This window comes from Oryx dammah, unplaced genomic scaffold, assembly GCF_014754425.2.
Source record: "Oryx dammah isolate SB20612 unplaced genomic scaffold, SCBI_Odam_1.1 HiC_scaffold_11, whole genome shotgun sequence".
In the NCBI taxonomy this organism is placed as follows: domain Eukaryota; kingdom Metazoa; phylum Chordata; class Mammalia; order Artiodactyla; family Bovidae; genus Oryx; species Oryx dammah.
In genome coordinates, this window is record NW_024070195.1 from 34,999,664 (window position 1) to 35,024,787 (window position 25,124).

Consider the following 25,124-nt stretch of genomic DNA (forward strand, 5'->3'; position numbering starts at 1 on the left):
AACCCAAGCTAGTTACTCAGCTTATGGTGCTCAGTGTATCGAAGGCAGAGATCATCAAACTTTTGTATAAAGGGACAAAAAGTAAATATTTTAGGTTTTGCAAGCCATGCAGTCTGTTACAACTACTGAACCCTGCCATTATAGCAAGAAAGCAACCATAGGTAATAAGTAAATGTGGCTGTGTACCAAAAAAGGTTTATTTACAAACATAGGTGGTGGGCCACAATACCCATAGTTTACTGACTCTTGATCTAAGCAGGAACAGGAACTCTCATATTTCTCAAGTAGCATCGAGATGGTTTGCCTTTGTGGTGAGTGAATTTCACAACCTAATTCCATCGGCCCAAATCAAGATTACACTGTAGGTAGCCCCAAATCATGGAAAGGAGCCTGCACTGAGGCAGTAGCTATATACTAGTCCCTGCCCTATTCAATTACTTCACTCCACCAGCATTAATTGAGCACTACCGGATATCTCGGCTCACAGTCACTTACGGGCAGTGATGACCATCCTCTGAGACCGTTTTGCATATGCAGGGAGAGTGTCCACATTGAAACCTAAGAAACAGGAAAACAAAAATCACTGCCTAGGCCACTAAACATGGAAGGGGAAGTAATGCTGCAGTGAAATAGTTTAAACTCCCGACTTTGCTGCCACTCAAAGGAAGCTCGAACAGAGTCCCCCAAAGGAGTTAAGAGGTCTCTTATAGGGGTTCAGAGGAACCCTCTTTTGATAACTGTCCAGTTGAAAGCAAACCAGGAGACTCACGAGGAGATTCAAGGACATTCAGCAGACTGGCCTGCCTCCTGGGGACTCCTCTCTCTCTTATGTTCCCAACTCAGCTGCACTGAAGAAATGGAAACTGGAGATGTACTCACCCATCTCGACAAGGGTGACCACAATATCTGACAGTGTGGGCTGGGTCCTGGCTGTGTGCTCACAGTAAGACTTGGCACTCCTTCCAATTTCTGAAATGTCTAAGGATCAAAAGCAGAAAGTCTTGTTCTCAGTTCCCAAATGGTTAAACACAGAATGATCACATGAGCCAGCAACTCCACTCCCAGGAATATACCCAAGTGAAAGGAAAACAGGGACTCAAACAGATTCTTGCATGTACATGTTCACAGCAGCCAAAAGGGAAAAACAACCCAACACCCATCCACAGAGGAATGGATCCAGAAAATGTGGTCTATACCTTTAATGGAATATTACTCAGCCCTCAAAAGGGATGATGTTCTGATATAAGATATAACATGAATGAACTTTTTGGTTTTTTAACTTTATATTTTATATTGGAGTATAGCCAATGCAATTAACAATATTGTGACAGTTTCAGGCAGACAACAAAGGGACTCAGTCATAATATACATGTATCTATTCTCCTCCAAACTCCCCCCCATCTAGGTTTCCTGTGTTTTTATAAAATATTTATTTACTTATTAATTTTTAAATTTTTGGCTGTGCTGGGTCTTTGTTGCTATGCATAGACTTTCCCTAGTTGCAGAGAGTGGGGGCTCCTCTCCCTTGTGGAGTGCGGGCTTCTCACTGTGGTGGCTTGTCTTATCGTGGAGCACGTGCTCTAGAGCTCACGGCCTTAGCTGCCCCATGGTGTGTGGAATCTTCTGGAACCAGGGATTGAACCCGTGTCCCCTGCATTGCAAGGCAGATTCTTAACCACTGGACCACCAGAGAAGCCCATGAATGAACTCCAAAAACATCATGCTAAGTGAAATAACCCAACCAGGCAAACATTTTAAGATTCCACTTACATGAGGTATATAGAAAAAAAGAAAATCCATAGGAACAAAAATTAGATTAGAGGTTACCAGGAGCTGGGAGGAAGGAGGGATGAGGGGCTGTTGTTCATGGATACAGAGTTACTGTTCAGAACCATGAAAAAGTAAAGTTCTGAAAACGGATAGTGCTGATGGTTGACACCACTGTGACTATATTTAACACTACTGAATGCTTAAAAGTAATTAAAATGGTAATTTTATGGTATGTATATTGTGCCATCAAAAAAAAAATAAAGGTCTTATTATTTGGGTGTCAGGTTTTTTTTCTTCTACCTGAAGCTGAAACCTCTTTTTCAGTCACTCGGAAGTCCCTCAGGGGAAAGAGGAAACAGGAAGCTGGGCTCCATGAATGGGCTTCAGAGGTGGATGAGCAGTTTCAGGAAAATTCTGAAATTGTGCTCCATTTTACACAAACATAAAAAGCCTGTGGACTTAAGCATTTTCATAATAAAATGAGACATTCTTTGACTTTTTCTACTCTCACTCTCTGCCATGTTTTCCAGAGGCTATGTCACCTGTGATGACGTCATGGCTCTGCTGGCTAATGGAATGTGTCCGTGTGCATCCTTACGTTTTAGGATGTTCTCAATTTCATTTTCTAATGTGGTAAAATCTCTCTATAAAGCCCATGTTGCTATTTCCCTCATGGTCCAGTGGTTAAGAATCCACCTGCCAATGCAGGGGATACAAGTTCAATCCCTGGTCTAGGAAAATTCCACATGCCGCAGGGCACGTAAGTCCACGTACCACAGCTACCGAGTCCACACTCTGCAATGACTGAAGCCCATGCACCCTAAGGCCTGTGCTCTGCAACAAGAGAAGCCACTGCAATGAGAAGCCTGTGCACTGCAACTAGAGTAGTCCCTGCTCGCTGCATCTGCAGGAAGCCTGCACGCAGCAACAAAGACCTAGAGCAGCCCCCCGCCTCCAAAAAAACTTATTTTTTTTTTTTAAAAAGAGAGTATCATTAAAAAAAAAAAAAGCCCATGTACACAAAATTCCTTAGGACCCTCAATATTTAAGAATCTAAAGGGGTTTGAGATAGCTGCTTTAGGAAAACATTTGGTAGTTTGAAGTCCCAAACATCAGCTGCAGAGAGTCATCTCACCCCAGATCACACCCTTCCTGGAGCAGCCCACATCCATGACTGATCAAGACTACAAAGGCAGGGCTTTGGGGACTTGATGTCAGAAACTCTGATGGGCAATAATCCCTCCAGGGTTCCCTGCTGAGACGGCAAATTCTTTGTTTGAACTTTTCCCTCTCTGCCTAAACCTTTCTCTCACTTCCATTCACAGGTCTGATTCCTCCCAAAACACCTTAATGCCCCATCCCTCATCTCACCCTTCTCTTCCCTACCCAAGGCCCAAAGAGGGAAATACATTGATTATGAACAAGCCTGTGTGAGACCATTCCAGGCTCGTAAATCTTAAGATACTTCCTTTTAAAAGCAGTGGTGGTTTTTATTTTCCATTTTCTAAAACTTATCCTCCCTCACTCTTTGTATCACATAATATAGCATTTGATTATATAATGTGTGGCACCTATTTCATGGGACTTAATCCTGACTCTCCAATAAAAGTGTAAATTCTTTGAGCATAGAGAACAAACAGTAATAATAACACCACCTACAAGTCATTGAGGGCTTACATTTTCAGCTTTGACTGTTTTACATATATATCTCACTTATACTCAAAACTCCAAAGTGTGCAAATTATTACCCCTTTTCACAAATAAGGAAATTGAGGTTCAGGAGGTTTAGCGGTTGACCCAAGCTATTAAGTGGCAGAGTGAGAACTTACACCCAGGTCTATCTTATTCTAAAGCCTGTTAGTCGCTTAACAATGTCCTTCCTTTTCTTAAACCTTTTCAACACTATCATGATGCAGGACACAGAACAGATGTTTGACTGGAAGAAGGCCTACTGTTTCCTATTGTTTCCCGGTACTTACAGCTCTGCAGCATCTCTGTCAATGTTTCCACAGATGCTTTCTCAGCACTCTCAAACCCTGCCTCTGTCAGCAGGGAGCTCACAACCACTTGCAGGGTTCGCCTCCGGGCCAGATGGTAGTTATCAGCAGGGTTAGTGGACTGTTTACTTCCTGATCTCTGTGAATCAGCAGCCCAGAAACAGAGAACATTTTTATTCACTGGCCAATGATGCAATTAGAGCTCACATACTGTCACTGGCAAGCAAAGTTTCTTTTGCTAAGTACTTATCGGTACTTTGGATTTATAGCTCTTGGCCAAATGAACAGTAACTGAGCATCCTAGGGGCTCTAAATTCGGAGACAACCTTTCTGCCTACTTAACACTTAACAATTTCATAACACAAAGCGGCTGTTTTTTCTATTTTAGCACATTTTCAGAAAATATAGCTGAAGAAACATGCACGATGGGATTGGAACTCGTGCCCATCTCCCAGGAAAAAAGTGATCTCTCTCTCTCGTTCTTCCCATCTCCACACCATTTCACTAACGAGGAGAGTCAAAGCAACAAACAACACATGAAGCTGAGAAGAGGACAGAAAAAGTAGGAAACCTAAATTATTTTGAAACGCGAATCCCTCCCCAACTTTAGCGGGCCAATAAGAAGGCGAAAACGGCCTCGGTGGACCAATCAGGAGCTGTTCCGGGTTCCCAACCTCCCCCCCAAACAAAGAATGAGCCAATCAGTACACAGGTCCACCGACTCCGGAGGCCGCCGCCAAGTCTCGAGAATGGCGGGGGCGGGGGCGGGGGCGGGGGCGGGAACGGGGGGGGGGGTAGTCACGTACGGCCTGAAAGACCCTCCTCCACGCAGGGTTCAGGGTGGAGCTGGGTTTCTGGGTATGGGCTCGTAGCCCGGGTAGGGGGAAAGTTGCCGAATGCCCCGACTTTCTTGGCTCCGGCCCCACGCCTGCCTCCCGCCCTTACCGTTCCGGAGCCCGCAGCCCCGGCAGTGGCCGCCGCGTCGGCCATCTTGCCCTGGCGTAATGTGCGGGAGTGCGGGGCACGACGGGACTTGTAGTCAAGGGGCGGGGAGGGGAGGGGCGGGAGCCAGGGGGCGGGGAGGGGCGGGAGCCAGGGGCGGGGCGAAGCGCGCCGGGCGGAGCTTTCCAAGGCCTTGCGAGGTCCGCAGGGTGACCCCCCACCCCAACCCCGGCTCACGTGACCTTTTGTGAGCGGTGGGTTCAGTTAGCCCCGGAAGTTTGCCCCGGAAAATGAGCCCACGGTTTCACACCATTTTTTAAATGAAATCGCTTTTTCATGAAAAGCACATCCCTGGGACGCTCCGAACTTTCCTGGATGGTTGTGTGGGGTTCCGCTGGGTCCCCATGATTTGCTCTCTAGGAGAGGGGCTTGGGAACCTGCATTCTTAAGTCTCCAGGTGATTCTCATGAGCGGGAAATCTGAAGGGAAACCCTGTTTTGTGCTGGGGTCCCCGCAGCCCCACTTGGAACTAGAGCTTCACAGCCACCCAGGTCTGGTGTTCCGGTGCATCACGCTGCCCTCTCGCCCTGTGTGAATCTGCAGGTGTTTGCGGGCGAGCCTGAAGGCGCCGCTGGCTGGAGGCTGTCGCTCGCCGGTCTCCCTCCCAGGCCGTTGCGTCCACGCGGTGCCTGTGGTTTTCTGTGGTTCGCCCGCGGGTCAGCCCCCTCCGGATGGGGCCGCGGGGGTCTTCCGTGCACCGCCCCGTTTGCGGGTGTCTGGCAGGACGCAGAGGCTGGATTTGAACTCGCCAGCTCTGGGTCTTCGGATACATTGCCTGACTTCACTGTGCCTCAGTTTCCTCTCTTGTAAAACTAGGATGGGATGAAATGGATAGGGGTTGGGTGTGAGCTAATACAGACGAAGGGTCTACGATGTGCAGACGTAGAGTAAGAGGTCAAGAATCAGCGCCTAATGTTTATTTCCTGCGTGGCGAACAGATGAGTGGAAAATGCTCAGAGGTCGAAGACTGGAAACCTACGCAGCGCCTGCCCGCCGGGAGCACTTGTGCCTGGGGGGCACCCCCATCCCCCCCTCACCTGGGGCGCGTGGCACGCGTGGGGCGGGGTCTGAGGGCCAGGGTCGCGGAGCCCGGCGAGCCGCCGGGAGGAGTCGGGGCCCAAACCTTCGCTGAGCGGAGCACCCAGCCCCTTTGTCTCCCCCGCCCCCTCTTCCCCACTTCCTGCCCAGCTTTAAACTCGGGATTGGCGGCGAGGCGCCGACTTTGTAAACACGCCGCGTCTGCGGCGGTGGAGGCTGGTTCTGTTTGGGCGCCTGGGGGAGGGGTGCACGCCCCTCCCCGAGGCTGGAGGTGGCGACCCCCCCGCCCCACACACACCTCCTCAGAGACAGAAGCCAGAGGCTGCGGGAGAGAGTGTGTGTGGCCACGGTCGATGCTCCGGGGGGCTCACCTGCCGAGAAGGTAAGGTTGAGGGCTGGAGAAACCAAGATAGATGGGTGTCAGCGACACCCCGCTTTCCTGGAACCTCCAAGCTGAGACTGGCGGGGGATCGGGGATGGGGGGCGGTAAAGAGGTCAGCGTCTCATCACCTCCCGTTGTCTCTCAAAGCTCAACTCACTTTCTCTCTGAGTTGCACGTGGCTGAAGGGCAGAGAAGCCCCCCAAAGCTCTCTGCTTTCTCTGTGTCCTCACAGTCCCCCTCCAAGCTGAACTGGAAGCCCAGTGACCTCACTGGGCTGTCTGTTGTCGTTCTGCATACCTCAGAGATGAGCTGGGAGGTGGAGGGAGGGCAGAGGGTGGGCAGGGAGCCTTGGGGTCCTTCTGCCAGCCAGGGCCGGGGGAGCAGGCTGGAAGACAGGATGGGAAAGAGGGGTCTCGCAATGGTGGTCTCTCTGGTGTCTGATGCGTAGATGGCATCTACCCACAAGTGATGGCTCTAGCCTCTTCTATGTCTTTTAATGTGTCAACAAGAGGAATAACTGAAGACATTGGTTGCTGTTACTGAGGGAGCCTTAATGTATTCATCTGCAAACATTGATTGAGCACCTACTGTGTGTCTGGGATTTGGCTGGGATGCTGAGGGTACAATGGTGTTATTCATCCACAGTGATCTCGCCTGAGTCATAGAACAACAGAGACAAGGTGCCAAGTTGGGGTGGCTGGGAAGGCTTCAGAGAGAAGAGGACATTTAAGTTGGGTTCTCAATGATGGAAAGTCAGCAGGCAGAAAAGTAGTGGGGTCTTTGTGGGCAACTTACATATTCTACAAGCTGGACTGAACCCTGACTGTTGGGTTGGGCATTGGGAAACAATGGGGACACAGAAACAGCTGCTGCTCTCTTTAACCCTGCTATCTAGACATGAAGAAGAGATAGGAATGAATAGGATGGATTCTGGGAAAGGCATGTTTCTGGGCTGGTTCCCAGGACCCCAGAAATTCCCAAGTAGGTGCAGCAGGGAGAGTCCACACAATGCTGGGGTACCCACCCCCCACCCCTGGATGCTAAGACTATTTCCTGTAACAAATCTAAGCCCCTAGCTCAGTTCTCCTTGGCACTAGATGTGGATGAAAAGAAGTGGATCTGCCATTGTTTTCCTGCCGCTGCTTCTGCATTTTCAATTCCCAGGCTCACTTGAGAGATGGCTGATAGAACAATTTATGAATTCATTCAGCTGTCTGCTGAGACCACACTATCTGCACAGGCTAAACAGTGGGGACATAATGGCAAACAAGTCAGAGCTTCTACTCCCCAGGAATTCAGGATCAAAAGCATCTCTGAGGATCCCACCAAGATCCCAGTCTCTGCCCAGTCTTTGAGACCATAACCTCCATGGTCCCAAGTGCCTTCTCTTTCCCATTTCTCTCAAGGGTTCAGAACACTAGCTAAGGCTTATATAGCACCGTCAGGTACTCTTCCAAATGTTTTAGGTGTAATGTCTCCTGTAATCCTCCCAACAGTCCTGTGAGGTGAACACTAGTATTATCTCCATCTTTGTTGTTTACTCGCTAAGTCATATCCAACATTTTTGCGACCCCATGGACTGTAGCCCGCCAGGCACCTCTGTCCATGGGATATCCCATCTTACAGATGAGGACATTCAGGCCTGGGGGAGATAATTTTCCAGAGGACAGGGTTGGGATTTAAACCCAGGTTACTTGACTTGGGAGGCCCTGTTCTTAACCATTGGGCTAGCCCACCTCCTTGACTGACCACATGGAATGTGCCCTTAAGCCAGGGGCTTAGGAATTTCCCAAAGGGAGTCTGTGGTCCTGTATCTCAAATGATGCAGAGGAGAGCAATTTGTTAGCTGAGTGTGGGTGCAGGTGCTGTTTGCAGGGAGCCCCAGCAGACCTGGATCAGAGTTGTGGGGACTACACAGAGCTTGTATCCCTTCCTAATGACCCTATGTGTATGTGTGTGTATTCTCCTGAATAAGCCTCACTCACAAAGAGGAATAAACCGAGGTTTGATGCAGGAAAGATGCATGGAGGTGATGTGCCAGAATGTAGGGAGATAGGAAACCAAGACACTTCTTCTGTTGGGAATCTTTAAGAAGAGCAGAAACCTTCATGTTCTGGACCCCAACTTGGTAGCTGAGTCAGGAAGATGGTCAGGGAGTGACCTTAAACAATCTTAAGACACACATCTTTCTTCCTCACAGCTGCTGCACCCCAGAGCTGCGTCCCCAAAACTGCATCTGCACATCTGAGATGCATCCCTCTAGGCGAACTGGGACTCACCCATGATGCCAGCCAGGCCACAGGGCAGAGGCTCCATGGATTCCCGCTGATTTTCCATTATCTTTCTGGAACTAGATTTCTCACATGAGGCCTCTAAACAGATCTGGGGAGGCCCGGAGGCTGTCCCTCTCTGCCTGCAGTCAGACCAGCTCTAGTGTCTCGGGGGCAGATAGGGGGGGTGGAGGTGGGGATGGGTGTTGATGCTGGGAGTTGAGGGTAGATGGTGGTCACACCTCCGTCACAGGTAAGCAGGATGTGAAGATCAGAACTGTGTGGACCTCCAGGCTGCTCCTCTGCACACACACCCCCTCCTCCTCCTGTAGGGTGGGGTGTGATGGAAGCCTTGGCATGCCCCAGCCCACTGCCCCAGGCGCCCTTCTTTTGCTTGAGAACAGGTTGTACTCTTGAGAAACCACAAGAGGAAGTTTAGGGAGGGCTGGGGGTGAGGAAAGTTCTGGGGCCCCTGCCAAGTTTCCCTTTCTCTGCTGCGCGGAGGTGTGTTTGTTTTGGTGTGTTTCTCTTGCCCTCAAAGACATTTAAATTTTAAACCCTCTGAGTTTCAAAGAGCTGTGAAGGCCTGCTCCTGTACTCTGTGTGTGTGTGTGCGTGTGTGTAGATGGGTGGGGGGACTGTGGAGGTGGTCAGAGACCCCCCTGGAAATGGGGTTGCAACATGGTACTCATTTGTTGGATTTTGTGCTGGGATTTGTGTTGTTTGGCTAGCTAACTCCACAGAGTCTTCTTTTCGTCTCTGCCCTTTCACCTTACTCTTGCCCACAGCACTCACTACAGCCCCAAACACTAGAAAACGTGGTTATAGTGGCCACTTAGGGGCTGAATGATGTTGCCAGGAGCTGTTCTACCTGCCTTATCTCATTTCACATTCACCATAATGCCAACAAGTAAATGCTTCTAGTCCCAATTTACAGATGAAGAAACTGAATTTCAGAAGGGCTTAGAAGCTTACCTGAGCTAGTAAGTGGCAGAACCCAGATTTGAACCCTGGTCTGATTTCAGAGCCTGTGCTCTAGATGTCTATTTAACCCTCAGATCAGAGCATCAACTTCCTGAACATAGACTCTGCACAGTAGGAGGTTGAGATCCCAAGGTTTTTTGTTGTTGTTGTTTGCTGAGCTGCATGGCATGCAGAGATCTTAGTTCCCTGACAAGGAATTGAACCTGTTCCCCCTGCTGTGGAACTTGGGTGTCTTAACTGCTGGACCACCAGGGAAGTCCCAATCCAAAAATGTTTTTAAATGGTTCTGCTAGTGTGAGGAGGGAGGTGGCCTGCATATAGAGTTGGAAGAGGGATTCTCTGGAAGTTAATATTAAAAAGGATGGAATTCCCTGGTGGTCCAGTGCTTAGGACTCGGCGCTCTCACTGCCAAGGGCCCAGATTCAATCCCTGGTCCAAGGAACAACTAAGATCTCACAGGACTCTGTGCAGCCAAAAAGAAAAAAGACAACCATATAACTGAGGGAAAGGAAAGGGAAGATTAAGTGGGTGCTAAACAACTCTGGAAGTTTGAGGCAAATGGGGAGAAGATTTAGGAGGGTTATTGTAGCTGTGTTCAGACATTTGAAAGGCTGCCTTTGGAAGCCCCCAGGTAGGGGACTGGTAGAGGCAGATTTCCACAAAGCATAAACACTTTCTAACAAATAATTGCCTAATCTTCTTTCTGCAGAAGTGAGTTCCTCATCTAGGGGTGTATAGAGCACATGCTCAGGTGAGGCTTCTGCCAGGTGAAGCCCTCAAACTCCCTCTAAGCCTCTAAGCCTCCCACGGGATTATTGACTGGCTTACCTCCCCAGGGCTTTCCTGGTAGCTCAGCTGGTAAAGAATCCGCCTGCAATACAGGAGACCCCGGCTCAATTCCTGGATCGGGAAGTCCCCTGGAGAAGGGATAGGCTACCCACTCCAGTATTCTTGGGCTTCCTTCCCTGGTGGCTCAGATGGTGAAGAATCCGCCTGCAATGCGGGAGACCTAGGTTCGATCCCTGGGTTGGGAAGATCCCCTGGAGAAGGGAACGTCTCCCCACTCCAGTATTGTTGCCTGGAGAATCCCATGGATAGAGGAGCCTGGCAGGCTACAGTCTATGGGGTCGCAGAGAGTCTGACACGACTGAAAGACTTGCACTTCACTTACCTCCCCATGTGTCCACCAGGTGGCGCTGTTGCCCAGCGCGCGGCTCCAACGCTGCTGGATGGGCTGAAGAGCGCCACCTGGTCCTCCAGCTACCGGCTTAGTTTCCTGGGGCCTTCCCCCGACCTCATCCCCAGCTGTGAACACACCAAGGCCCAGAGAGCCACTTTTGGCCCAGCACCGTCCCCATGAAATGTGCTCGCAGGTCTCCTCGTGGCTCGGGCCAGAACGTGTGGGCCTGGGCCCCTGGGATAGGCTCCCTTCCTGGCTAGGGCAGGCTCCCTTCCCAGGTCCGGGGTCCCCTCCCTCCCCTCCTGCTCTTTCCTCTCCCTGGTCTTCCTTTGTCCTGAAGATAGAAGGACCCGCGTTAGGAGCCGAGGGCAAGTCCAGCAGCCCTTGTCAGCGTGGCCTTTCATAGCCTTCAAGGGCATGACACCCGCATCATGTCATCTTTTTTTAAGGTCCTCCAAAACCGCACCTCTCAGAAACTATTTGTCCTCAGCAACCTGCCCAGTTCTCCCACCCTGCTTAGAACCACCCTAGGACAGCCACTCCTAAGGAGAGCCAGCCGGGGCCCAGGCGTTGTCCCCAGGAAGGAGGGAGGGCAGAGCGGTTGCCTGGTGCCTCGTTTGTTGGCCCAGATCTGAGTTCTAGCCTCTCAGACCTTTAGAGAGGCCCAGAACCCCTGGGGTTCCCCGCCCCCTCAGGGCTGGCCGGGCTCAGCATGTGCCAGGGCAGAGAGTGCAGTTACAAATCTTGGGGCCAGGGGGCGCCATGGAGGCCACGCCCAGAGAGAGGGGCCTTAACCGGCCCGTTGCAAGCACTCCCCACCCCTCACCACCACCCTGTGAGGCGGGAGGTCCATTGTATGGAAGGAGCAAGGCGAGGCACCGAGGGTTAAGCAGCAGGACAGTTTCGGAGCTGGAAGTCTCGTGGCCCTTTGCCTGTCTGATTTGTGCACGTGACCACCTAACCCGTGCTTTCCCTCCTGGAGTGGCTCAGAGAGCCTGGACTCAAGACAGAAACCACCCTGGTTTGAGTCCCAGCTTGGCCCCTTCTTGGCTGTGTGAAACTGTTTCCTTACCTGTCAAATGGGCAGAACGGTAGCCCCTTCCTCACCGAGTCATTGTGGGGATTAATTGTCCTGATACTCCTGAGCACTTTATAATATCCAGATCGGATCTTTTTGTGTCCTCGTAGCAGCTTTGTGAGGGACATACTATCATGAAGCCTTTTTTGTTCTTTTTGGCTGCACTGGGTATTTGCTGCTGCTCCTGGGTCTAGTTGCGGTGGGGGTAAGGGAGGCAGGTGGTGAGCTGAGGGCTACTCTCTAGTGCACGAGCCTCTTGTTGTGGTGGCCTCTTGTTGCGGAGTGTGGGCTTTCGGGTGCCCACACTTCAGTGTTTGTGGCATACAAGCTAAGTTGCCCTGTGGCCCATGGAGTTTTCCGGGACCAGGGATGGACCCCGTATCCCTTGCATTGGAAGGGGCATTCTTAACCACCAAGGAAGTCCCTTATGATGCCTTTATGTAGACGAGGAAGCTGGGGCACAAAGTGGTTACACAGAGTTAAGGGGCCGAGGCTTCCGGGCCCACGCTCTGCACCAGGCTTAGGAGATAATATGCTCAAAGCCCTGCCAACTACCGAGCAGGTCATACACCCTTACACGCGATACTTCTGTCACCATCATATCATCCTCACGATCACCCCGCAGCCTGAGCTGCAGGGACTGGGCGTGGGGGCCATCCAGCAACGAGAGGGCAGCCCTGGTATCTTTGCTCGCCATCCCACCGATGACTTCATCTCATCCTCTTTTCTAGAATAAAAATCGGCCCACAGTTCTGGCCTGTGGTCAGACCGTTGGACAGAATACTTGAAATTGGGACTGTCCCAGAAACTCCCAGTTCTGGCCCCCGCACTGTCTGCTCCAGCTCGGCCTGCCGCCTGTTCTCTGTCCTCTCCCCTCCAGGCTGCACCTCCCAGCCCCTCCCCTGGGGGGCCCCGGGTTCTGGGAAAGGAAGCCAGGAGCAAGGCCTGCAACAGATGCAGAGCTTGGGCTCCAGCTGGGGGTGTTAGAGGCTGCGGGAGGAGGCAGGAAGGGCCAGGGGATGGGAGGATGGGGTACAGAGGGCACTCCCAGCCAGGCGGCATGTCCCCCGGAAGGCATCTCTCTGCTCTTCGTAGACTCTTCTTCTTAAGCTCCTGTTTATTATGCTAACTCTGCTGGGTGCTGAGGAAACAGCCTGGAATAAGACCCCAGGGAGGATTTACTCCTCTCTGGCAAGTGGATATCACAAGCTGTCTTTGGATTATGGAGGGAAGAGTGTTTTTTCTTCCCCGCACACGGCCCCGGGGGTCAGGACTGCTTTTTGCTTTCCTTCCAGCCCTGTTCCCTTTTCTCTAAGCAGGATCTACTACAGAACCACAGACCGGGAGACTGTTCAGAGGTGGAATCTGTTTTCATCACAGTGAGCTGGGATCTTAGGGTTACGCACTCTCAGATGTACTGGGTGGCTGAGCGTAGGCCAGAGTGTAGAACATTCAAATGGTTTCCAGTCTCTTTTTCTTTCCCGTCAGCTGGTAACTGCTGGTCTTGGGGGTGGCCACCATCTTTTCTTAGAATTCTGCCCTAGGACCAGGCAGAGTTCTTCCTGTTGGGTCTCTTGGTCTCCAAGGAAACAAGAGTTTTTTCTGCCCAGGGCCCAACCTCTTGGGCTCTAACTCAAAACTCTCTTTATAGCCACTGGACATGAGCTTGGTGCCTCCTGGGTGGTCCTCAGAAGTCTTGTGTGTCCCCTGCTTCACCTCACGTGCAGCTCCTAGAGTTGGGTGTTTCTTGTAGGAATCTATTGTGTGGATTTTCTCTGAACCCTCATTTCTTTGCAGACGGGTGGCAGCGAAGATTTTGGGATAATAGAGCACATGTTTGCACAGTACTTCCATGTGCTGGGAAGTGCCTGTGTGTAATAAGTACCATGTGTACATAAATTTCTAATGTGCTGTGTGTGTGTGTGTGTGCTCATATCCAACTCTTTGCAACCCCATGGACTGTAGCTCCCCAGGCTCCTTTGTCCATGGGACTCTCCAGGCAAGAATACAGGAGTGGGTTGCCATTTCCTCCTCCAAGGGATCTTCCCAATCCATGGATTGAACCCACATCTCTTGTATCTCCTGCACTGGCAGGTGGATTCTTTACCACTGTGCCACCTGGGAAGCTCATGTAAATTGATAATAAATGTGGATATTTATTAACTTGTTTCTCATTTATTCCTCACAAGAATCCTCTGAGGTTTTCCTTATTTTGCAGGTAGAGAAACTGAGGCACAGAGGTTAAATAACTTGCCCAAGGTCATACAGCCAGTCAGTGTTGAGAGCCCAGTGGCTGAAAGAACTCTGACTGGAGTCAGACTTCTTTTTATATTTTTTAGTTAAAAAAAAAAAGTTTAAAAAGTTGATATTGGGTATTTAGCCGATTAGGGCTTCCCTGGTGGCTCATCTGGTAAAGAGTCCGCCTGGAATACGGGAGACCTGGGTTTGATCCCTGGGTTAGGAGGATCCCCTGGAGAAGGTAATGGCTACCCACTCCAGTATTCTGGCCTGGAGAATTCCATGGACTGTATTGTCCATGGGGTCGCAAAGAGTTGAACATGTTTTGATAGTTTCAGGTGAGCCGCGAAGGAACTCAGCCATACTGGAGTCGGACCTTTCATGCTCACTGTGTGTGTGTGTGTGTGTGTGTGTGTGTGTGTGTGAATGTGCACTTTGGATGGCACTCCCATCAAGGAGTATGAGTGGACCCAGGTTCCCTGTCAAGACGTCCTGAACACAGGATTAAGACGGGGCAGAACAGGCAGGTAGGCCCCGAGCTGTCTCTGTGTGTCCCAAAGCCTCCCCTATCTTTCTGTGCTCCTGGCTGGAGCTGCAGGCTTGTCCCCTAAGCCAAGCAAGATGGCAGGGAAGGAACCAGGAGGACCCCGCCCCTGCCCCAGCAGGCAGGTCAGGTGTTGCAGCTACCCAGGAAGCAGGGGTGGGTGGTGGCGATGTGAGCTCTGCTAGGTGGGGCTGGGGCCCTGACCTTTCTGGGGAGCCCTGGATGAATCAGCCCGACCACAGCCGCCCTAACTGCAACATGGTGCAAGCAAGCTTTTCTTCCAGCTCCCTCCCCTCCCCCTGCATTTTCCTTTCTCTCCTTGGCAGGGGTGTGGCACCAGGGCAGTGGCAGGGGCAGCACACTTCTGGAGTTGGTGGTGAAGCTGGGTCCTAGTGCTGGGCCTCAACCTTCACCTTCCAGATACTCCACCCCAGGATGGGCAGCAGCCCCAGCCCAGGGTGGCAGCCACGTACCCTGCCCAGAAGACAGGACTGCGTAGATGTAGGACTCATGGCCCAGCTACCTGGCATGTCCCTCCAACAATATCTGTAAGCCTCAGAGGCTTGTCCATTCCTCATTGACAGTAGAACCACATTTTATTTATTTTTATTGTTGATTTCATTTGTGGTTGTCGTGGGTCTTCACTGTTGCGCAGGATTTTCTCCAGTTGTGGAGAGCGGGGGCTGCTCCCTCGTTGTGGTGCAGGGGCTTCTCCCTGTGGTGGCTTCTCCTGTCGTGGAGCGTGGGCTGTAGGGCACGAGTTTTTCAGTAGCTGTGGTGTGAGGGCTCAGTAGTTACATCCCCAGGATCTAGAGCTCAGACTCGAGAGCTGTGATGCATGGGCTTAGCTCCTCCGTGGCGGCATGTGGGATCTGCCTGACCCAGGGATGGAACGCGTCTCCTGCATTTGGCGGGGGGATTCTTTTACTCCTGAGCCACCGGGGAAGTGCTAGAGCCACGTTTTGTGCTGTGTTGGGTTCACAGTCGGTGTAAAAGCAAAACACATCAACATTACTATTAAGGTCTCCTTAAACTGCTCATAAAACACAGTGTGCATGGCTTGGAAATTATCGAAGGATCTCCAGCATAGCTGTTTTCATTGAGACAGATGGCTGTGTCTTTGGTGGAACATTATGCTGAGTTTGGGGAAGGGCTCACATCATATGAAACCCATGTAAGTGGTTTTCTGAGGCTGTTGGGGACCTCCTCCAGTGGACAGCACTGAATTTGTGATAGTTCAATGTGCATATTTAGGAATTCAGTATGCATTCACTTACGGACTCTTACTGGTTTCCTGGCTGGCAGGAAAGGTTGGAGTGACAGTGCTTTGGGAATCTGGAGAAAGGAACAGTTTCTTGTGGATAGATTTACCAGGAATGTCTCTGCAGAGGTGCCATTTAAGAAAAATGAAAGAGGAGTGGACTTGATGGGAAGCTATTCAGGAGCAGTTTTAAATGATGGTTGTTTCTGTATCTTTTTCTTCTCTGAATATCTGAATTTTTTTTTTTAGCTGAAACCCTATGGCAATTATTAGGCTTATTTATTCTTTATATACATATATATATTTTTCTGGCTACACCAAGTTTTAGTTGTGGCACATGGGATCTTTTTTAAAAAAAATTAATTTAATTGAAGACTAATTACAATATTGTGGTGTTTTTTTGCCATGCATTGACATGAATCAGCCACGGGTATACATGTGTCCCCCTGTCCAGAACCCCCCTCCCCCCTCCCTCCCCATGCCATCCGTCTATCCATCTGTGTTGTCCCAGCATACCGGCTTTGAGTGCCCTGTTTCATGTATCTAACTTGGACTGGCGATCTGTTTCACATATGCTAATATACATGTTTCAATGTTGTTCTCTCAAATCATCCCACCCTCACCTTCTCCCACAGAGTCTACAAGTCTGTTCTTTAAATCTGTATCTCTTTTGCTGTCTTGCATATAGGGTCGTTGTTACCATCTTTCTGAACACACAAGATCTTTAGTTGAGGTAAGCAAACTCTTAGTGGCAGTGTGTGGGATCGAATTCCCTGACCAGGGATCAAACCTGGGACCCCTGTGTCTTAGCCACTGGACCACCAGGAAAGTCCCTATTCTGTTTGTTGTTGTTTTTGACCCCCCTGCATGACTTATGGGATCTTAGTTCCCCAACCAGGGATGGAACTCATGCCTCCTGCTGTGGAAGTGCAGAGACCTCAACACTGGACCCCCAGGGAAGTCCCCAGGCTTATTTATTCTTTATATTATTATTGATTCTAGTACAACTGATGACTGTTTCTATAGTCACTATTATTTCTGTAATAATAATTATTCTTCATATTTTGTTCAGTTGTTCAGTCATGTCTAACTCTTTGTGACCCCATGGACTGCAGCACGCCAGGCTTCCCTGTCCTTCACCAGCTCCCAGAGCTTGCTCAAACTCATGTCCATCGAGTCAGTGATGCTATCCAACCATCTCATCCTCTGTCATCCCTTTCTCCTCCTGCCTCTGTCTTTCCCAGCATCAGGGTCTTTTCTAATGAGTTGGCTCTTCAAATCAGGTTGCCAAAGTATTAGAGCTTCAGTTTCAGCATCAGTTTTTCCAATGAATATTCAGGGTTGATTTCCTTAGGATTGACTGGTTTGATCTCCAAGGAACTCTCAAGAGCCTTCTCCAACACCACAGTTCAAAAGCAGCAATTCTTCGGTGCTCAGCTTTCTTTATAGTCCAACTTTCACATCTGTACATAACTATTGGAAAAACCATAGCTTTGACTATATGGACCTTTGTTGGCAAAGTAATGTCTCTGCTATTACCACAACTTATTTTTTAATGGTTTAAAAACTCCAGCAACAGACTGGGGCAGGGAGTTAAAAAAACATGAGTAAGGGGGGAAGGCTGGGGCATTTCAGAGACCCTGTGTCTGCTTTAACTGACTTGTTAGATCTCAGGCAGCAGTTCTCAAACTTTCTGATCTCAGGATCACTTTACACCCTTAAAAATGATTTAGAATCCCAAAGAGTTTTTGCTTTTCACAGTGGTAGCTACTGATGTTTGACTTCTAATAAAAAGTATTAAGTACAAAATTTTAAAAATATTTATTAATTCCTTTAACAATAAAAATATTGCATGTTAACATACATCATATTTTTTATAAGATAATAACTGTATTTTCCAAAACAAAAAATTTTGCAGTGTGGCCTTGTTTTACATTTTTCAAAAATCTCTTTAATGCCCAGCTTAATAGAAGACAGCTGGGTTCTCATATCTGCTCCCGCTTCAATCTGTTTCAATGTGTTGTTTTGATTGATTTGTATGAAGAAAATCAGGCCTCACACAGTTATGTGGTTGGGAAGAGAGGACCCGGTAGACTGTGGATTAGTGGACATGCAGCTAGAAAGAAACTTTGGGGCAGTGGTGGAGAAGCCAAATAAACAATGTTGGGTTGGGGAGTTTGGACTCGTTTAGGCGGTAATGGGAAGCCACTGAAGACTTAGGCTGTGCTGGGGTTTTGTTGCTGCTCACGGGCTTTCTGTAGTTGTGGCAAGTGGGAGCTTCTCTTCATTACGGTGCATGGGCTTCTCACTGTGATGTCTTTTCTTGTTGTGGAGCACAGGCTGTAGGTACAAGGCCTCACTAGTGATGTATGGGCTTTGTTGCCCCATGGCATGTGAAATCTTCCTGGACCAGGGACCAAACCCGTGTCCCCTGCATTGGCAGGCAGATCCTTAACCACTGGACCACCAAGAAAGTCCATCATTGAAAACTTGTGAGCAAAGAAGTGACATGATCAGAATAGATTTCAGTAGGGCAGTAGGCAAGAGAGAGCCTACATAAAATAAAAAGGATTGAAACTAGGGTGACGCAGTAGGAATGGAAACAAGGGGGGCGATTTGGCAAAATATTTTGAAGGTAGAAGCAACAGAACTCAGTAGTTATTTGGTAGGAAGGTATGAAGAGTCACTGGCACTGAGAAATCGCTCTGCTCTTCCCTATTAGATACCATGTGTACTTCAAAGATGAAGTATGTGGCCATGTGTTATCGTTTGCTGCTCTCTCGTCTTCTGTCCTTCTGGGATACAGTAGGTAGTCAGTAAATGAATGGAGGAGAGTTCAAGGACTAGACTACTGAGGGATATTTCAGCCTAGGTGGGTGGCAGAATATTGGTGCCATTAACAGAAATTTAAAGACCAAGAGGAAAAGATGTCCATTATCATTAAGTATCATCAAGTAAAGGGTGGGTGGAGATGTCAAGCTATTAATAGAGATAAAATAGTGGGTGGGCCTTGAAATATACTGTTCTCTTGGAAAGGAAGTACATTTTCCTAAGTACTAAAGATTTGGGGAGAAATAGATAATACGTCTAGGAGAGATTGCTCTTGATTATTCTTTATTCTCAAGTTACTCAAGTTCAATAAGGGCAATGTTTTTCAAAATTAGAAATGTCTTCATTTTAACGTGTTTCTTATGCACACATACACACACATATATGTATACATAAAACAAACAAGTTTCATTAACTAGACAATACTTCCCTTTACTTATCTTTTTTATTCTGTTGTTTCATTTTTAAAAAACGCTGGTTAAGATAGCTTCATGACTTCATGACCCAGTAAAGTGTCCTGACTTGCAATTTGAAAAACAGTAAGTTGGCGAGGTATCAATATTTTCAAGGTTCTGTTAGCAACAGAAACAAATTGTCTAATATGAGGCAAAAGGAATTTATTGGAAGAAGGTTGGGAACCCATAGACTCATCAGAAAGGCTGGAAAACAAGTTTTGGAAATGAGCAGAAACTGACAAAGTGCCCAAGGGCTGAGCAGAAGGACCGACGGCATGGTTGGAATGGTCAGGCCAGACGCTCTGGTTTCCATGCTGCGAGTCAGTCAGGTTGGCTCCTCGATTTGCACTAGGGGAGAGGTAACCTCTCAAAAGGAAGTGACAGTGAAGTTGGAAAGAGGATCAGCAGCCAGAAAAAGAACAGTCTGCAGAAGGTAACATGACTTAGACATATAAAAAGATACCTAACAGGGACTTCCCTTGTGGTCTAGTGGTTAAGACTCCACTTCCACTGCAGGGGCTGAGGGTTTGATCCCTTGTCAGGGAACTAAGACCCTGCATGCTGTGTGGTGCGGCCAAGAAAACACAAGAGAGAGTGGTGCCCCTACATGAGAGCAGTGGGTCTAAATGGGTGTGTTCTTGCCTGTTGATGACCTTGCCGTGTGATAAATTCTGCCTTCAGAAAGCATCTTGGCTAAAGGTGTCAAATCAAATGGCTCCAGAATATTCTGACCCTCTGCTTTGGTCATCCCACTTTTCCAGGCTCTGTCCTAAATGTAGGGAAGAATTTTGTCCCTGATGATAGGCATAGAGTGATACAAAACTGGAACAACTGAAATGTCTCCCAATAGAGTATGGTTAAGCAAGATACACTATATCCAGTACATGGAATATTGGGTAGTCATTAAAAATGTCAATTGCAAAAATCTGTGATATCACAAAAATTACCTATATAGTAATGTTAAGGAAAAAATTAGGATGCAAAAGTGTTCATACAATACGTTTACTGGAGAAGGGAATGACAACCCACTCCAGAATTCTTGCTTGGAAAATTCCATGAGCAGAGGAACCTGGTGGGCTACAGGCTATGGGGATTTCAGAGTCAGCCAGACTGAGAGACTGGGCACATTAACTGTGATCTAAGGTGGTTGTTTCCTTTTGTATCCCTACCAGAAGAGCTTGGGGCTTCCAGTTATTCCATATCCTTGCCAATATATTCAGTCTTTTTAAACTTTTGACCTTTTAAATAAATGTGTAGCATTAAAATGACAACTGTCTGTTGTACACACATAGAGATATACACACACATAGAGAAAAGACTGGAAGAAACTATACCAAAATGTTAACAGCAGTTGTTTGGGGGAAGCAGTAGAACTATGGGTGATTTCTTTTTTACTTTTTCCCCTTTTTCTAAATGTTCCAGTTCTGTAATGACAAGAGAAATGCAAAACAAGTCATGAGTTGTGTTTCCATAAGCATATAGAAAATCAGTCTTATTGTTTTCACATCATCGCATTAGAGACATAAGGTGCCAAGTAAACAGTTGGCACAGCGGGACTTCCCTACCGGTCCAGTGGTTAAGAATCTGCCTGCCAGTACAGGGGTCACAGGTTTGATCCCTGGTCCCACACGCCGCAGGGCAACTAAGCCCATGCGTCACAACTCTAGAGCCTGGGAGGTGGAACTCCTGAAGCCTGTGAGCCCTTGAGCCCACTCTCTGCAATGAGGAGCACATGCACCACAACCCGAGAAAGCCCACCCCGCAACGAAGACTCAGCACAACCAAAAATTAATTTTTTAAAAAAGTTGGCACGATGCAACTTTCCCAGCGGTCCAGTGGTTAGGACTCCACTCATCCAATGCAGTGGGTGAGAATTCGATCCCGGGTCAGGGAATGAAGATTCCCCACTTGCTGGGTGGCACAGCCAAAAAAGGAAAAAATGTTTAAAAAAAAAAAAAGTTGGCAGGAGTAGTAAGTGTGACAGCCGAGAGGACAGCCTGGTGTGGCTGGGAGTTGACAGCTGCCTTTGCTTCAAGTCCCCAGCTAAGCCAGCACTATCCGCCAGACCCTCAAGTCCAAGGCCACCACCTATAAAGCTGAAATACCCTGGCAAACCCAGGGTGACAGCTCAGGTTGTCCTGGCAGTTGGGGGGTGCGTCTTAACATGAGATGACTCACTTTCATGAGCCAGTTACCTCTCTGAAACATGGAGCAGGCATTTCTGGTTGTTGGGGGCGGGGGGCTGCTCTCTCCTGTCCCTTTTAGCAACTTGGAGCTGGGGAGGACTAAGGCAGTGAGAGCAGGGTGCGGGGCTGTGTCCCACAGTATCTGCCTTCTGCAGCTCAGCAACAGGGAAGGAGGTGGAGTCTGGATTGAGCCCTGAGATAAGGAATAGGCTGCAGCTGACTGAGAAGATCAAAATAAACAGCTGCGCCCCCAGGAGAATGAACTCCGCATTCCATTCTCTGGCCCCACCCCCGATTCCCACTTCACTCTCTCTCCTTCCCCCCACCCCATGCACACTCAGCACCCCCATCAGCTAGAAGGGCCTCCCCTCAGCCTTGGCTTAGGTCCCTCCGAACCTTCCCACACTACCCCCCACCCCTTAACCAGAGGTTCCAGGGCCGCTCTCCAGCTGTCGGGAAGGGAGTGAGTGCTCCGGACAGGTGGCCGGAGGCGGATGGAGAGGGCCTCATCCAGGGCCGGACTCCACCTGCCAGACTGGGCCACCCTCAGACTCACACGGGGGCTACCCGAGGAAGGCCCAGGAACAGAAGAGGCTGGCGGTGATGGTGGTGGTGGCCAGTCTTGGGAAGCCAAGGCCGGCGTGGGGTGGCTGGGAGGAGGGGCATGCAGGGGTCCTGATGGTGGGCTCTGCAAACATCTGGTCATCGCTGTGGGTGGGCCCAGTCTGGCCCTCTGGGAGCCAGTAAGGGGAGACAGCAGGTCCAAGGTGTACCTCTGAGGGGGTTATTCCTCCCTGTAGTGCCCAGAGGCAACCCCAGCCCTATGGAAGCCTCTCCAAGGCTCCCTGACTCCTGAGGGTTCAAGTCAGTACCCTAGACCACTTTCTAGACGTGCTAACCTGGGACTTAAAATCAAGGAGACGTGGACTTCCCGGGTAGTCCAGTGGTTAAGAATCTGCCTTGTGATGCAGGGGACACAGGTTCGAGCCCTGGTTGGGGAACTACGATCGCACATGCAGAAGCTAAGCCCAAGCACTGGAACTACTGAGCCTGCCTGCTCTGGAGCCTGTGCCACACACTGTACCTACTGAGCCCACACGACACAGAGTCTTGTGCCACAACGAAAGATCTCAACTGGTGGTGGGGGTGGGGGACACTTCCACCACCCCAAAGCCTAGGGAGGGTGTGCATAGGGGTCTCACCACCCTCTCAGTCCCTAACTGCAGGCAACCTTGCAGAGTCCTACATCACTCTACTTAAGTGACTCCCTTGAATTCCCCAGTGCCCTCTAATGTCCCACATCTCCAGCAGATTGCTGGGCAACTCCCCCCCCCAACCCCGGGTCTAGTCCCCCCAGCCAGCAGACTCAATGTATGAATGCTGATACTAGCCAGGACCAACAACATACTTTGCAAGAGGCCCTTGTTCAAAAATTACTGAGAATTTCAAGATGGTGGCAAAAGAGCATTGAACCAGGGGTGGAACCCTTCTGAGTGCAGGGCTCTGTGTGCCTGCCTGGATCACGTGCCTGTGAAGCCAGCCCTGGGGTCGCTACCCTTCATCGAACACTGTCGGTGATGCCAGACCCAGTGCTGGGTGCTCACCACGCATGATCTCATTCCTTCCTCTCAGCGGCCCTTTTCTCCCTATTGTGCAGACGAGGAAATTGAAGGATTAGACAAGCCGCATAACTTGCTGAGGTCATCAGCTCTTAAGGGCTAGAGCGGGGGGTGGAAAGAACCCAGCCTGTCTGTCTACAGAGCCTGGGCTCTTAACCACCCAGGAGCCGCTGCAGCTCATGGGGCTGGGGTGGTTGCTGGGCAAGGCAGCTGCTTCCCGTCCCCTTCTTGTGTCCTGTCGGGCAGGAAGGAAGATGAGGCAACAAACAGCAGCTGACGGTGTGGCAACAGGGGCAGTACGGGGAGGGTACCCAACCCCGACAGAAGTGCTGGGTGGAGACGGTGTGAGATGGGCCCGGGGACTGTGTGAGCTGCAGGCGGCTGATAGACACCACAGCTGTGCCCTCCACCCTCTCGCCCAGTGTGGGCATCGCTGAGCCTTTCCCCCTCTCCCCGATGGCACCTCCAGCTCTGCCTGTCTCTCTTCCTCTTTCCCCCCGTGGTCTCTGCTCCCCAGCTCTCTCCTTCACGCCCTTTCCAGCCAGCCTTTACTGGGGGTTGTGGGGGGACTCAGGACTCCTCCAGCTGTGTCCTCAGTATCTCCATAGCAGTAACAACCACGGTTTAGTGAGCACCTACTATGTGTCAGTTGCACTGCTAGACACTTAATTTTTTTAAATTTTCATTTAAAAAAACACATTATTTATTTTGGCTGCACTGGGTCTTAGTTGTGGCTCTTGGGACCTCTATTGGGGCGTGTGGACTTCTTAGTTGGGGCAAGTGGAATCTAGTTCCCCGACTAGGGGTCAAACCTGGGCCCTCTCCGTTTCGAGCTCGGAGTCTTAACCACTGGCTGGACCACCATGGAAGTCCTCTAGGCATTTTATAAATAGATAAACTTGAATTCTCTCCGCCAACCTGTAAACGAGGGTTCTCATCCACATTTTATAAAGGAAGAAATCGAGGCTCAGAGGGGCTCGAAAGTCTGTCCAGGGCAACATAGGTGTTCTGCCCTTCCTCACTGCCTGTCCCACAGGAGCGGGTGGGCCTGATAAGGTGAGGTGGTCCCGGAGCATGGAGGAGACTTTTCTCAGCAAGGACAGAGTTTGAGAAATGGTCAGTTTGAGGGAGGAGTGGATTATGTATTGTGAGTGAGGCAGATGGTCACCTCCTTTGCGTTGGCTCTGGTGGCGTGGCGAGGATCTGACTCCGCTGTCCACCTGGAGGGCCCTCTCTGACACTCGGGAATGCAGACCTGATGGCATGAGGTGACGGGGAGCTGGAGGGCTGAGGACGCAGACGAAGAGGAAGGTCCCTCTCACACATTCTACCCATTGGCACCAGAGAACGGACTGCGATAGGCACTGGGAGAGGTTCGATTGCTAGAATGCATGTGCGTGTGCTAAGTCGCTTCAGTCGTGTCTGACTCTTTGTGACCCCACGGACTGTAGCCCACCAAGCTTTTCTGTCCATGGGATTCTCCAGGCAAGAACACTGGAGCGGGTTGCCATGCCTTCCTCCAGGGGACCTTCCTGACCCAGGGATCGAACCCGTGTCTCTTGTGTCTCCTGCATTGGCAACCGATTCTTTACCATTAGCCCCACCTGGCAACCCCAGACTGCTGGAATAGAGACCCCCAAATCAGGCGTCTGAACAAAATGGAAATTTCTCGCATACAAGTCTGGGTGGACAACTGGACCCCTTGACAGGGTTGGGGACCCACACTTCTCCCAGGCTGTTGTTCATCCAGGCCCTCGGATGTTGAAGACAGCATACCACCCCATCCCCTGGGTCCATGACCCAGCCAGTGGGAAGGGAGAGGAGGGTAGGAGGGGGCATAACTCTTCCTTTTTAGGACATGACTCCAAATTGCCAGATCCCTTATCCCATTAGCCAAAAGTTGGTCACCCACCATATTGAGCTACAGAGGATCTTGGGGATCATACTGAGCAGAGCTTCTAGTATGAAAGGTATAAGAAGGGAAAATGGATGCTGTGGGGTTAAGAACTTTCGTCCCAGGATCTCGACAGGCGGAGACCAGGAGAGCTTGTCACATATGTGAGGACGACTTTTCCATGTGGAACCTCTGAGCAAAGGATTCCCAGATGGACTTCTCTCTTGGGGAGGCCTAGGGCAGCAGGGCCAGCACCCCGTGGCTACCGCCCTCTCCCCTGGATGCCTCACTCCTGATCACAGGTAGAGGATTTGACTCCACGTGCTTTGACCAGAGCCCTGGTCTCAGGAGCACCATAGGATGGGGGAGGAAGCTCAATGAAGGGCACCACTCTTGC

General features: G+C 49.9%; 2 protein-coding genes across 7 annotated transcripts in view; one reads left to right on the forward strand and one right to left on the reverse strand.

Moving 5' to 3' along the window:
- TAF8 (TATA-box binding protein associated factor 8) overlaps positions 1–4,772 on the reverse strand; it is a 28,959-nt gene extending 24,187 nt beyond the window's left edge. For all 5 annotated transcript variants that reach the window (XM_040249694.1, XM_040249693.1, XM_040249691.1 and 2 more), the window contains exons 1-4: positions 4,713–4,772; positions 3,750–3,906; positions 880–978; positions 496–558 (exon numbers count right to left, since the gene is read on the reverse strand). In XM_040249694.1, coding sequence (XP_040105628.1) covers positions 496–558; positions 880–978; positions 3,750–3,906; positions 4,713–4,757 — 364 coding nt within the window. In that variant the 5' untranslated portion in view covers positions 4,758–4,772. The remainder of the gene's footprint in view (positions 1–495; positions 559–879; positions 979–3,749; positions 3,907–4,712) is intronic.
- A 1,207-nt stretch (positions 4,773–5,979) lies between these two features.
- Positions 5,980–25,124, forward strand: part of CCND3 (cyclin D3) — a 94,442-nt gene continuing 75,297 nt past the window's right edge. Inside the window, exon 1 of one of the 2 annotated variants that reach the window (XM_040249706.1) lies at positions 5,980–6,189. The gene's annotated coding sequence lies outside the window, so the exon portion shown is untranslated. The remainder of the gene's footprint in view (positions 6,190–25,124) is intronic. The other variant, XM_040249704.1, reaches the window with a different exon arrangement.